Genomic DNA, 12905 nt, shown 5'->3' on the forward strand with positions numbered 1-12905 from the left:
GTTTTCCTTGAAATGATGTAGCATCATGGGGAGTAGTGCTGTAGGTGACTGCCACAAGGATGGTATCTCCAGAGTCGTCCTTCTTTGAAGAAGACAGTATGGTATAGACCAGGGTAGTAAATCCCAGCTGGCAAAAGTCAGTCCTGTTGTATCTAGGAAGTGTGTGGGTGGTTTGGATCAATTTGCAGATCTAGCTGCTTCCTTGTTTGTTTAGATTTAGAAGTATATGTCCAAGCCCTGAGTTTTCCCAAGACCAATCATAGTGTAATCTTATAATATCTTGTTGTGTTTATATGTAAGAGAATCCTCTGAAGCAATGCGCACAGATCCTTCATTTTGACCAGAAAAGGCATTTTGTATATGTGGAAGGAGAACAAATTTGTGCCGTGGGAGATCAAGCGGGAGATGGGCTAGGAGAAGGATGTGAATTCCAGAGCAGCTTCATACCTCAGTTCTGTTAAAATCCCAATTTTGTTTTAAAAAAAAAAAAAAAAAAAAAGGTCTAGATCCCTGGTAATCTGGAATTGTTTTTATGACTTCTGACCTTCCTAATGGTGGTTAGATACATGCTGACCCCAGCAGCGTAGCCTTGTCAAAGTTTGGATGTGGTGTTCAGCAAATGGAAGAATCATTGCTGCAAGCTCCATTAGAGATTAGCTGGACAAAGCTCCTGGTAGATAAGAATAGCAAGACAAATAGCTGTGGGTGACAGCATGCTCCAACACCTGGTGGAATCCAGTGCCTTGTCAGCTTTTTTTGGAGGCTTGCCCAAGACTTTGTCAGGACTGCAATAATACTCTTACTCCGAGCTGCAGGGAACTGAATTCATCTACTGCTGCCGTTTTTTGGGGGGAGTTAAGCTAATGGGATCAGTTCTGAGTAAGGGGAGGGTTGCTGTACTATTAGAAGCATTTTCAGCTTCTCTGTTCTTCTTTTAAAGACCAATCCTGTCATTTGAATTTTGTGAATTTCATCACTTTCTTGTCCTAAAGAGAGCAATACAGGAAGATTGACTGCTTCTCCTTCTGTTTCCACAGATGGTGATGTGATAAGTGTAGCCAAGCTCATCTCTACCTAGGAGACACTCTCCCCTGAGGAGCAATCCCCTTTTGCTGGACATGCTTACAGAAGTGCATAGCCATGGACCTCAAGGAGAAGTGTCAGGTAGGTTTTGTGATAAGGGTCATGCCTAACTTGCAAGTTGAATCCCTTTAATTGTCTTTCATTGTTTTGGATCACCATTTAGTGTTATTATGTGATGGTATAATCCATGGTTAGTATCAAAGTTGAGAGTTCTGTCACCTTCATGTTCCTAGGGATGTACTTGCTTGTATCAGTAGGTAAGTCCTTTGTAGGACTGAGGCATCATAGTGGAACAACATAGGTGAAGTATATGCTGTCACATATGCTTTGTCTTTCCTGAGCTTGAAGGTAGGACTTCAGTCCCTTAGACACTTAGCTTGGCTTTGTTTGAGAGGCTGAATTCACTGAGAAGATTTTTTAAATAAACTAAGATGATGAAATCATCTGAGTGCAGTTCTACTGATAAGTGTATGTGTTTCTTGGGCAGTTGCACGTCTTTCTAGGGAGTGCTGCAGGATAGTATTTCTAGATCTGGTTTAGAAAGTGCCAGGTAAGTCCAGATATTGTATGGAGGGGCAATCTGTCTCTTGCTATCTTGCCATGCTTTGAGCTTCAAAGGAAAAATGAGAGAGATTTTCATGAAAAGCTGCTATAGAAGCTAAAGAGACGTATCTGCTGTGGCTGAAAGGAGATTGTAAAGTTGGCACGTTACTACTTTCCGAAAGTAAAATGATTTTGAGTACTTCAGTGAGTAGTCTGCTGGTCACTTATGTTTTAGCCGTGTTTCAGCAGACACCTGAGTGTTAAATGTACTTCTCACTCAAAAAAGTGAACTGATCCTAATTCTGGATCCCAATCAGAAATGGGACAGGTAGTTTGAGACCAGGGGAGAACATTATATGTGCCAAGCTCTCAGCTCACTGTGGTAAGAGAATTTTCTTTGCTTTCCTTTTTGGTGTCCATCTCTCCACCATGCTGTTTTCTGCTGCTATTCTGCGTGCATCCCTTTCTTGCTGTTTTGTTTACAGTGCTTTCAGCATCAAGAAGTGGTTTTGTTCATTAGTGCAAAGTACTTGTTAATCACCTAGACTCAGACCTGCTCTAAAAGATTACTACAGAAGTGTAAGTGACTTAAAAGGTTTTCAGGTTTTCACATCAGCTCTCGTGCTTGCCTATCAGACTTCTTGTCCGTTCGGTTTTCGGTACTGTAGTGTGCTAGACCAGGAAGGCCTGGGTTTACTCATGCCTGAACCTCTTGCTGCTGGTATGCTCAGAGGATGTGTTTGAACTGTGTTGTTTTATATCTAATTGCTCTATTACTATGGAGGTAACATTCCAACGAGGATAATTATCTATTTATTCTCTTGTTGATGACATCATGGGCTAATCTGGTATTGATCATTTTCAGAGCTGACGCAATTACTGTTCTCTACTTGGGTGTGTTCTTGTGTGATCTGAGATGCCAACGCTGGCATTGCTGCAGCCACGGCAGAGCACAGTGGGGACACTTTCACTGTAGGTCACTATCTTTGGTTCATCTCTCTATTTCTCATATGACATTCTTCACTGTACGATGCAGGAAGAGCATATCAAATTGCTAGACAGGCAGCAGCATGGACAGTATTGTAACAGACCTTTGAAAAGCCTGTTAGGGAAGTGTCCTGCACAAGGAGATTACAGGGACAATCGTGGTGTTCTGAAGTCTTAGTCTCCTCTCCTGACTTACTGAAGCTTTTTCTCCTTGGTTTCTGAATGGGGATTAAAAGTGAAGGCAAGAGATCATCACGCTCTTTTCAATAGGAGTTAAAAAAGACATCGATCATACAGCTGCATTTTACAACTTGCTTTGTTTGGATTCTGAGGAAAGACCATGGTTTTATTCTTGTTAGCAATATATTATTTGATGTTAAGGAGTTTGCTCTTATTTTTTTTTCAGTACTGCAGATCCTTGTTTCTTCCCCTTTAAGGTCGAATCCATCTTTCTTTCCAAAGTGAAGAACTTGGACACATCTATGCTGATAAAGGAACAAATTAACCTACTGTGTAACCTCAGTAGTAAATCTGATGTGCTAGGTTTATTTTAAAACGCTAAAAATAAAATGAACCCAAGGGAAAACATCAGTCCCAAATCTAGTTGAAATCGATCTCTTTGCTCTAATATGTGTGCGTAATGAAGAGTTAGCACTCCTGGAACAGAAGATGTGCTCTGAGCACTGCTGCAGCACAGACATCTGTCACTCAGGAGATGAGAGACTTGTCTTCTGGCTCCAGCCAGCTGATAGAGTTCTGTTGTCAGAAATGGCTGAGGATCAGAGTTTGCCAGGTGTAATGTAGGGCGCCTTCCAACTTTTGCCAGGAGCCAGACGCTGCAGAGAAAGGCAGAGTATTTTAGGAGCAGTGCCAAAACCACCTTAAATTAAATGTGTTGATATCTTGTTCTTTCCCATCTTGTCTTGATTTTTTAATTTTCTGTGTGTTTCTGAATTGAATTTAATACTTGTAAAAGGTGCTAGAATCCCTGCTCCGAGCCCTACTCAGCATATACCAAGACAGACAGCAACACCGATCGCCACGGGAACAGGACAGTTAGGCTCGTGAGTTTGAGTTACTTTAGATGTAGGCTGCATTTGCAGCAACACCATCTATTAAAAATTATTGACATCATCCATTCCACAGTTACCAATAACAACTGAGCTGTATTATCCCAATGTAATTGCTGGAGCCTGGATACAGCACCGTGCCTCCTGGCCAGAGCCTGGAAACGTGTTCAGGGAGCCTGTGCTGTGTTCCACGTTGCTGCAGCTATAGCACTGTTGGTCCTGAGCTATCTTGTTCCAGCAAGGGCTGCAGTCCTACCTTTGGACTGAAAAGTAGGCTAATTCCTTTGCCTCTTCTCATCTTGCCAGTAACAGTATCTTTGTTTTTTATTCCCTGCTGTTCTCTAAAACCTCAGCTCTTCTCCCAAGGGCTTTTTCACAAACTGATCCTTTTTCCACAGGCATCTTTCATCTGAGCTGTAGTTTTTGTATGGGTCTCGGTCCCTTCCCTCTACCTTTATAGTCAGCCTTTTATTTTAACCCACAGTTTTATCTGCAGTTCTCAAGTTTACAGCTTCTGCTCTTTCAAAGATAGCACATTCTGTTATTTAATGCACAAATGCATGTCCAGATGCAATTTACGATACCCGCTGACATCGGAAGGGACATAGTACAAATCACTGCCCTACACAAAATGCTTTAGAGCAAGGTCTCTCAACAGTGAGGTAAACAAGAAGAGGCAATGTCATCCATTTCCATTTGTGTTCATGACCAAAGCTGGAGTTTTTGAGCTGGAAGAAGGTTGTGTTGGGACCTCTTCACTGTGTGAAGCACAAGGGTTATTCCTGATACTGCACTGTCAGCAGCAAGTTGGTTTATTCACATTCATTCAAGTCTCCAGAAGGTACAGAGCCATGGGAAACAGATCAGCAAGCAATACGATAAGAGAGCGTTGTTACATGTATGTTGTGTGGGGGTTTGTCCGTTCTTACCCCATGTCATTGTTGTTGATCCTTTCTTTTTTCTCCTTACTTCTTCTTTTGTGCTGAAGTGAGTAGGTGAGTGGTTTCTTAGCAGGAAAAGAGGAAGGAAGGAAAAATTGTGCCATTAGGACATTTTGTTCCTCTCTGTGGTTTAAAATTGTTGTCTAGGAAACAAAATACCCTACAGAAGGATGAAGGATGTTTTACCTCTTTCTGCCCCTGCTTTCTCTTGAAGTTACATTAAATGCAGTGTCTGCTCCCCTTTGGCTTTAAGAGCTGCGTGAGATTACATACCGATGTGTAACTCTGTGCCAACACAGACGTGGTAACGAGACACTGCGTTGGGTTCATGGTAAGTATCGAGACCTCTTAGTCTCTGCACTTCTGGCTTTAAACACAGAATATGGCCTGTGCCTATTTAGGCAACTGAATCTCAGGGAAGGAAAGGAAGTGAAGAGCTTGACCAGGGAGGGTAGGGGAGTCTTGACACCTGTACATGGTCTTCAAAGCTACATGATATGCTGAGACTTGAAGTCTTTCCAGTGCATGTCTGTTCCATTCTGTACTGGCCAGCTGTAATCCTTGGCAAGCTATTGATGTGGTTCTTGGCTGGGCCAGTTCTTTACCCCTTTTTATGTGGAATGAAAGTAATTGGTTTAGAGCTCTGCAGTACTGGGAAGCCTCAGACAGAATTAGGACAGCACTGAAGTGAGAGCTATATAAAAAACTCACTTACATAGGTGCTTCCCTCAAAAAATGAAAAGGAAGCATTCTGTAAAAGATGAGAATGAGAGAGAAGGCTTGTTCCTCCTTCACCTCCAAAGGCCTTTTTATCCCATTACCTGTGTTTCTACCCACCCTTTCCCTGTCTACACTAATCCTTTGCCTTCTCTGTGCCACTGCCCAGGTGTCAGTAAACAGGGAGACCCAGGCATGGCGCATGGCTGTGAAGAATTTATGTGCATTTTTTGGTTTCGGTTGTGTGGCTCAGGATGTGTGAATATTGGATGCTGAGAGGGGCTTTTGCTGTTTTCCCTACCAACAAGAGAAGAGGGAGGGAACACTTCAGACTGGACCTGTAACTGTCTCAACTTGTGTAAATAGCAAATGTATATATTTTTAAATTGAGTTTGAATCCAAAGCTGTGGAGTCATCTCGAAGACCCTCCTGGATTTGTGTAGGGGAGTTAGATTCCTGGGTGTCTCTATCTCAATCTAGTCTTTTTCCTTGCCTGCTCAGGTGTTCCTTCCCCTGTAGTGTATTTTATAGCACTTTGTCCTGTTTAATTTGCCATCTGCTTTTCCACAGACCCTGCTCTGTCAGCATCAACCCTTACTGTGCATGCATATGCATCTCTACAGGCAGGGAACCCAGGGATTCTGGCTGCATCGGCTCCATCTGATGAATGGACCATTCTTACAGACATCTGGTGCTATCCTGGGCAAACTTTCTTCTCTCTCTGTCTTTTTTTTTTTTTCCTCCCCTTCTATCCCTCATCCCCCACCCCCATCCACCGCCTCCTTGCTGGATCTGCAGCATGACTGGAAACAGGCTGAATTAATCAGCAGACTGGTGCTTCACTCTGCTGCTTCTGTCTCATTCTCTGCAGTGCTGGGCTCTGCACAGTCTTGCTCTCTCTCCCTCTTTGCTCTCTCATTTTTGGAGGGCAGCAGCAGTGGAAGTTACTGGGGAAGTGGTGCAGGAATTTAGCCCAGATGCTCTTCAAGCAGGCTGATCTCTGGATCCCCCACCAAGGCAAATGCCGCAAAGTAAGTTTCTCTCCCTTAACATTTAAATTCAAAATGGCTTTCCCTCTCTCCCTGCCCAACCTGCATCCTGCCTGATGTGATGGTGCATGAAGAGCTTTGAGGTTTTGGGGAAAGAGGTTATGGCAGGACATGAAGCAGTGAATGATGATTTTAACTAGGGAATGGCTTGATGTTGGAGGTGATGGGGAAAGCAGCTCTGCTTTAAACTGCAGATTTAACCCTAGAACTAACAGGAGGGGCCAAACATGGTTTTAGCTACTGACTCCTGCTTTGCTGCCCCTCTGCCTCCTGACTTAAATTTGTGTTTTTCTTCTGTGTGCTTTGATCTGTAGCTGTTGAACCTCCTTATCCCTTTGAAGCGTCTCAGAGTGCAGCTGCTAGGCTGTATCGTAGTTTCAGTCCCCAAAGTCTTCTGATAAAGACGTGGGGATGAGAAGGAAACTCATAGGGGAAATGAAAGATGGGCTGAAGTTCTGTGGATTTCTGAGCATTGCTGGCCTCTGGGAGGGGATGAGCATCCTCTGGAGTAAGCTCTGCATTGGCATAAAGCAGTATGCTGTGTGTTGAAGCCAGAAAAAACATGGACCCCTAACTGCTCTCTAAACTTGGAGGAATACTGTAACTGGATAAATTACAGTAATTAAAGCTCAATAATTGCGTAGTACAGGTAAGCTTCAAAGCACTGCATAAACACTCCCTCATCCTGCCAGCAGCCTGGTGGGGCAGGTAACTATGGTTGGGGATTTGCTGCTGCAAACAGGACCGAAGAGAGAGACTGGGGAATGCACAATTCAAAACTGGGCTGTAACCTGGGGAGTGGTCACGTCTTTCTGTGCTGTTGAGCTGCTACTAGCTGAGGGAGAAGCAAAGCACTGGGTTTTGCATTGCCCATGTGGAAAGGTTGATCATGCCTGTTGGCATCTTATTCTGTGCTTTACAGATGGCATAAAATGTGAGTGTCATTGTCTGGATTAAAATGGACTCTGTTCACACCAAAATGCAGTGGTGATTCAGATGGCTGATTAACGTTGCTTTGGCCAGATCTCTCAGACATCTGTGCTCCTGCAACGGTGTCTCTTTGCAGTGTAAGTCTGCAGGCCCTGTTAGCAATGAGCTGCGGGGAGCCTCAAAGCCAGTGTCCACACTGGAGCCCCGCAGGCACCCAGTTAGCAGCTGGAGGGGGCTCTTGTGTCCAGGGGCAGGGGGATGTCTGGGCTGCCTTTCATACTGTCGCTGCACATAGAGGAAGGAGACAGTTGTTGGCTATTGCTCTGTCCATTAATTTAGCCACTGCTGTGCTGAAGACTTCGCATGTTTCATTTGATTTGAGACCACCAACAGCTAAGCTGTGGCTGCCAAGCTCATGGCAGGTGGCATTTAAACCAAGTTTCATGGCTATCTGTGCATTGTGCCTTCTGGGACCTTTCCTGGCATGTCCGGTTTTAAAGACAGTGGTCCCCACAGAGCCATGATCTGCTTGATGGAGCTGCCTGAATCTTGCAGGTATCAACCGCATTTCTTTTTTTATGCTTTCCAGTAGTGTTCAGGTTGGTTAGTGAATATTATAATCTTCACAACACCTACAGCTGGTAAGGAGTTGGTAGTCTCATTATACAGATGAGAAAATAAGACGCAGAGGAGTGTCTGATTTTCACACTGTCATGCAGAACTCTGTGGCAGAAGCAGGAACAGAATCCGACTGTCCTAACGGTTAGTCCAGAGTCTTAATCAAAAAATCATCCTATGGAGTAGGAATGTGTCAGGATGGAGGCTTCATGTAGCCTGGGTCATTAAAGAAGCACACTTGCTAGGAGTCGGGGATCAGATGTCTTTTGAAAAGTAACCAGGAGAGCACTAAGAAAGACAAAAAGCATAATCAGAACCAAGGATGTGGGTAGTAAAGGGAAACTTTTGCCCAGAGTGGCCTGTACATTGGCTTTCCTGTCTACATCTGTGTTGTTCTGTAGCATGGATGTGCCATTTCAGGCAGTCTGAGCACTACCTCAGCAGCCGCAGTTGGTCAGAGCTGTAGCATACTGATGTATGATTAGCTTTGGAACAGGAATAAATCCCTCTCTAGCACTAGCCTGCTGTAAGGAATGTTACCACAAGAAATTGCATGCTGTCGTGTGTATGATGTCTGCCATCCTCTCTGATGAGACCCAAAAAACCCCACTATGGGTCATACTGTGCCTTATTGTAAGCAAGAATCTGACTTACAGTGCTAAATGCAAATATAGTCAGTGGAGTTACTCCTTCTCGTATGTTTTTGAAACTGTGAATAATGCTTACGTTTCAGGAGGTGTAATCCCTGAAGTAGATTAATAGCGTGCAAAATGTCATTGTGGAATTAAAAACTGCCTTCTTGTTTCTGGTAAGGAATGCAAAATAGCTCTCAGGAAAAGGAAGAACATTCTGCTGCCCGCTTTCCCACCTCCGACTGTTTAAATCTGAAAAGCAGTTGAGTAGAAGTGTTAAAAAAAGGGGCCTAGTGTGTGCTGCCTGGAAAGAGGGAAACAATCTGACAGCTGCCTCGTAGGGGGTTTCCATACCACTCTGAATCAGAGCGGTGGAACTGCAGCCTATGAAAAGTGAAGCTTCTAGCAGCAAATCTTCTGTTTTATATTTCCTTATTTGTTGACACAATCTTTGTAAAGGCAGTTGTATTGAAGTGTGCAGCAGTCTTGGTGAGAAGCCCTTATTCTGCAAGAGACTGAATCCACAGAGGGCGGAGGATGATTCAACCCACTTCACTCAGTTGAATCAACTTAGGTGCCTACAGAAGCAGTTGGGAGGGTGAATTTTGTAAAGCAAAGAATATATTTGTGTTCCAGTGTTATTTAAAAAAATATTTGACGTATGTGATACACCACCACGTATTATATCAACACATACTGGTACAATAAATAAATATGCTGCTGTGGATGTGTAATGGCTGTATGAAAATTTAAGAGGACTTAATTATACTAATATTTTGTGACTGTTTCTTACACGTATACATTCTGACTTCCGCTTGTTTATTGCTCTTGGAGGAAGGAGCAAGATCTCTATTTTTCATCGAGTGGCAGAGAGTGAGAATAACTGATAAACTTTCAAGGTACTCTTGAATGGTTCTATGTGTAAAAGAACAAGATGGGAATTTTAGGAGGACAGGTCAGGAACCAGTGGTGATTTTGTGTGAGGATGAAGGCGGGCTGCGGGAAGCAGACATGACTAGGTAGTGATGCTCAGGAACAACTTCATATTGTGGGAGGAAAAGCGAGAAAATAACCACTCTTTTCCTACTTATCAATCTGAAAACACTCCTGCAACCCACGAGGAAGGTAAAGGAAACCTTTTTGCTGTGAGCCAGGCAGGGCTACAGATTTAAACAAGCTCCTGGATTATTGGGTATTTGCCAGCTAATTTCCACCTGTCAAACTAAGGAGGGCCAACTGAGAGGAGAAGGCAAAGAAAAGTCTATTGATTCTGTGGCTCCACATCTCTTAGCTCTGAGCTGCTTCTTGTCTCCCTCCTGAAAAGCCAAACCAGCTCCTAAAACTGGGCATTTACTAGATCTAGCTCAGGTTCCCTCTCCCTGACATTTGCAGGCTAAGCAGTAATTTAACATTTAGGATATTTGTTGAAAGTGGAGAAGAGAGGAGCTCATTCATGCATCTTTTCAGCTTCCTGTCCAGTCCACACATCAGCATATTCATTCCCTCTAGAAAACGAAATCACATGTACAAAAAAATCTCCTGCACTGTGTGCTTTTTCCTTAACAGCCATCCTGCAGATGATAACTCTAAGAGAGATGCAAGGCGGAAGGTTGCAATTATCCTGTGTTTACCTGGCTTCAGTGACACCTCTCGGACCAAGGCTGTGATAGTTGGGGCAGGGTTCAGCTCCGGAGGAGCCGTAAGTGCACTTAGGGGTTCATGTGCCCTCCAGCCTCCCGGGACAAAGAGGGAAGCAACTGCTCATTTTCTCCTCAGGACTTTTTCCCTTTAGACATGGGCAAAAGGAAAGTATAGCCTTTTAAAATGCCTCCTGGTGACTATCAGGGGTTTGCTTTCACTGTAACTTGGAATTTACTGTCTGTTTTTTCTTTTTTTAAATTTTTTGTTCTTCAGAGGAAGCCGTATGCTAAGGCAGATGGATGGGAAGGTGTCTCACTGTTTTTGTTTTGACCTGAAAATTAGTGGATTACTGTTTGAATGCAACTTTCCAAAACAAAGATGTGGATGTTGAGGTTTTTATTAATGATCTGACACCTCTGGTGAATGGCTTCTTCACCCTGGGGTGCTAACCTCCTGTTTTGTGGCAGGAAGAGCACTTGCAGCTGATGAAAGACTTGAAAGATCCCTCTGGGACAGCTTAAGAGTGCCCAGGTTTGCCATATAGAAAGGTTTATTTTAGGTTGTTTGAAAAATGCCTCATTAGCAGCTGATGACTTAGCAGGGCAGCTCTTGTTGCGAAAACCTACAGCTGCCCCTTGCCAGGAGCTCAGGGTGGCTCTTCTTGCCCATCCCTTTCATTCCTTGATTCCAGGCGCTTTCCCTTCCTGCTCACCAGCAGTAGGTTATCATCTGAGTCACTGCAGGCAGCCTCTCACACACCTCACTACAGCGTTTGTTTACCAGGCTGGCTCTGCCTGCTTTGCCGAATATTCCTTATTTTAAGTGTCAGGATGGGTTTTTAACAATCCCTGCTCTTCTTCCTCCCCAACCCTGCCACATTCTGCACTTGTTCTTCCTCACCTCCTACAGCCACCTTCCTTTGTGGCTGCCCTTACCTTGATTAATGCTACAGCAAAGCAGTAACTCCTGTGTAATGACTGGAGCAGGTGTGTGAGTATTTCAGGAACCTTTTTGATTACCTCTAGATTTGCTGCCTTTTTCTGCTCGCTGCCTGCAGTGATGTGACAGTTTCTCTTACCAGGCAGTGTGTGACTGCATGAGATGTTGGCATTAAGTGCAGCTTTCTTCCCATTTCTCCTGTAGCTCTTGATGTATCCATTGGAACCAGCTTAGAGTGATGTCTAAACAGACTTTGCTTTTCAGTTAAAGTCCTTCTTCTTATTGCTGCCTTTCGTTCTGTGGTTTTTATTCATGTCTGCTTTCCCTATGTTGGAGAGAGTGAGTGTTTTTGTGGGTGCTTGGCTGTGCCCCGCTCAGCCAGCAGTCAACGGAGAGAGAGAAACCTGTTACTTGCTCCGTGTTGCTCTCAGGCACTCTTGTTTGCAGCACTCCCGTGGTGCAGCAGCACGTCTGCTGCCAGCTATGCTGCCTGCCATCTTCTCCTCTGGGAGTCTTTGAGAGACTCCTATGTTTAGTCCTGCGCTGATGTTACCTGGGCTGCTTCCAAGAACAGCACAGAACTGCTTCCTCAATTCCTAAAACTGACACAGAGGATGAAAACTGCAGCAGGATTATTTTTAGTTCTGTAAAAGTACAGCTAAAGCAGCATTGCTAGACTCTGCCTGGCCAGAATTTGCTGTTTCAAATTGTCCCTGACAGGTGGGGAGTGTGTGTCTGTAGTGGATGGTAGTTTAAAAGAGCATCTATCTGCTATTCCTTGATGCTTACGTTACAGTTTTGGATTGGACCGTCAATGCAAATGAATCTGAAGTCCGACATTAGTTTCTGGTAAATGTTCATCACGAAACCACTCGGTTACGGAACAGGAAGAAAAGTGCAGATGATAGCTGAGCTGCACTTGCAGAGCTGGGTGCGTGCATGCAGCTCCCAAAGAGCAGAGTGGCTGCAGTTTGAGACCACAGTGGATTTGGCAGGGCTGGGAAGAGCTGGTGACTGCAGGAGCAGGAAGAGCTGCAGCTCCTGCCTGGGCTGTGTTTGCTGGGCTGTGTTACACTGGTGGGGACCGGAGTGGGAAGCTTCCTGCCTGCCTTGTGTTCAGTAGTTCAGTACTCTGTAAACAGTATGATACACCTGAGCATTTCTAATGTGCAGGGCATCCTGTGCGCTGTAGATCCTTGGCGTGTTTGTGTAAAAACATGAGATGCAAATGAGAACTTTGATTGATCAGTTCCCTGATAACTGCTCTAGCCCTGTCATGGACACCTGCCTGCTTTTTCTTGTTGATTGACTTCCAGTGATCTGGTACCCATGGTACTTCGCAGCAGTCTCTGTGATTTGAAAGAAAGGAAAATGCTTGTGTTCTTGCCCAGAAATACAAGCGTTTACCCTGCTTGCTTGTTATCGGCACCTTATGGCAGTGTTTTCCAGATGGCACACTCTTAGGTTGCGTCCTTTCGGGCTGCTGCCTCTTTGCTGACCGGTGAGGGAGCAGTGCTCTGGACTTCGTGTGCTTTCTTCAAGTCTAAATGTCTCCCTTGTATGTTCATACAATTCGGCACTTAAAACTCTAGTGCTTTGCCTTGTGAAAGGGAGAGTCGATGCTGGAGTCGTGTCTCCTCCTGAGCTGATCCATAGCCTAGCGCTTAAATCTGAGTGTTTCTGTGTCAAAGCAGCCACAGAAGCAGGATTCGTAACCAAAAATTCATTATGAGCAGCTGTGGAAATCAGACACCT

The 12905-nt window shown here is 44.4% G+C and overlaps 1 protein-coding gene across 6 annotated transcripts in view; it reads left to right on the top strand.

Moving 5' to 3' along the window:
• Window positions 1-1074: 1074 nt before the first annotated feature.
• TMEM94 (transmembrane protein 94) overlaps window positions 1075-12905 on the top strand; it is a 44286-nt gene continuing 32455 nt past the window's right edge. For 3 of the 6 annotated variants that reach the window (XM_009982228.2, XM_086623933.1, XM_086623935.1), the window contains exon 1: window positions 6319-6372. In XM_009982228.2, the coding sequence (XP_009980530.2) occupies window positions 6319-6372 (54 nt within the window). Of the gene's footprint in view, window positions 1165-3080; window positions 3125-6318; window positions 6373-11616; window positions 11627-12905 lie in introns of those variants that run through there. The other 3 variants (XM_086623932.1, XM_086623934.1, XM_086623936.1) reach the window with 2 other exon arrangements.

This window comes from Tauraco erythrolophus, chromosome 20 (assembly GCF_009769465.1).
Source record: "Tauraco erythrolophus isolate bTauEry1 chromosome 20, bTauEry1.pri, whole genome shotgun sequence".
Classification (NCBI taxonomy): domain Eukaryota; kingdom Metazoa; phylum Chordata; class Aves; order Musophagiformes; family Musophagidae; genus Tauraco; species Tauraco erythrolophus.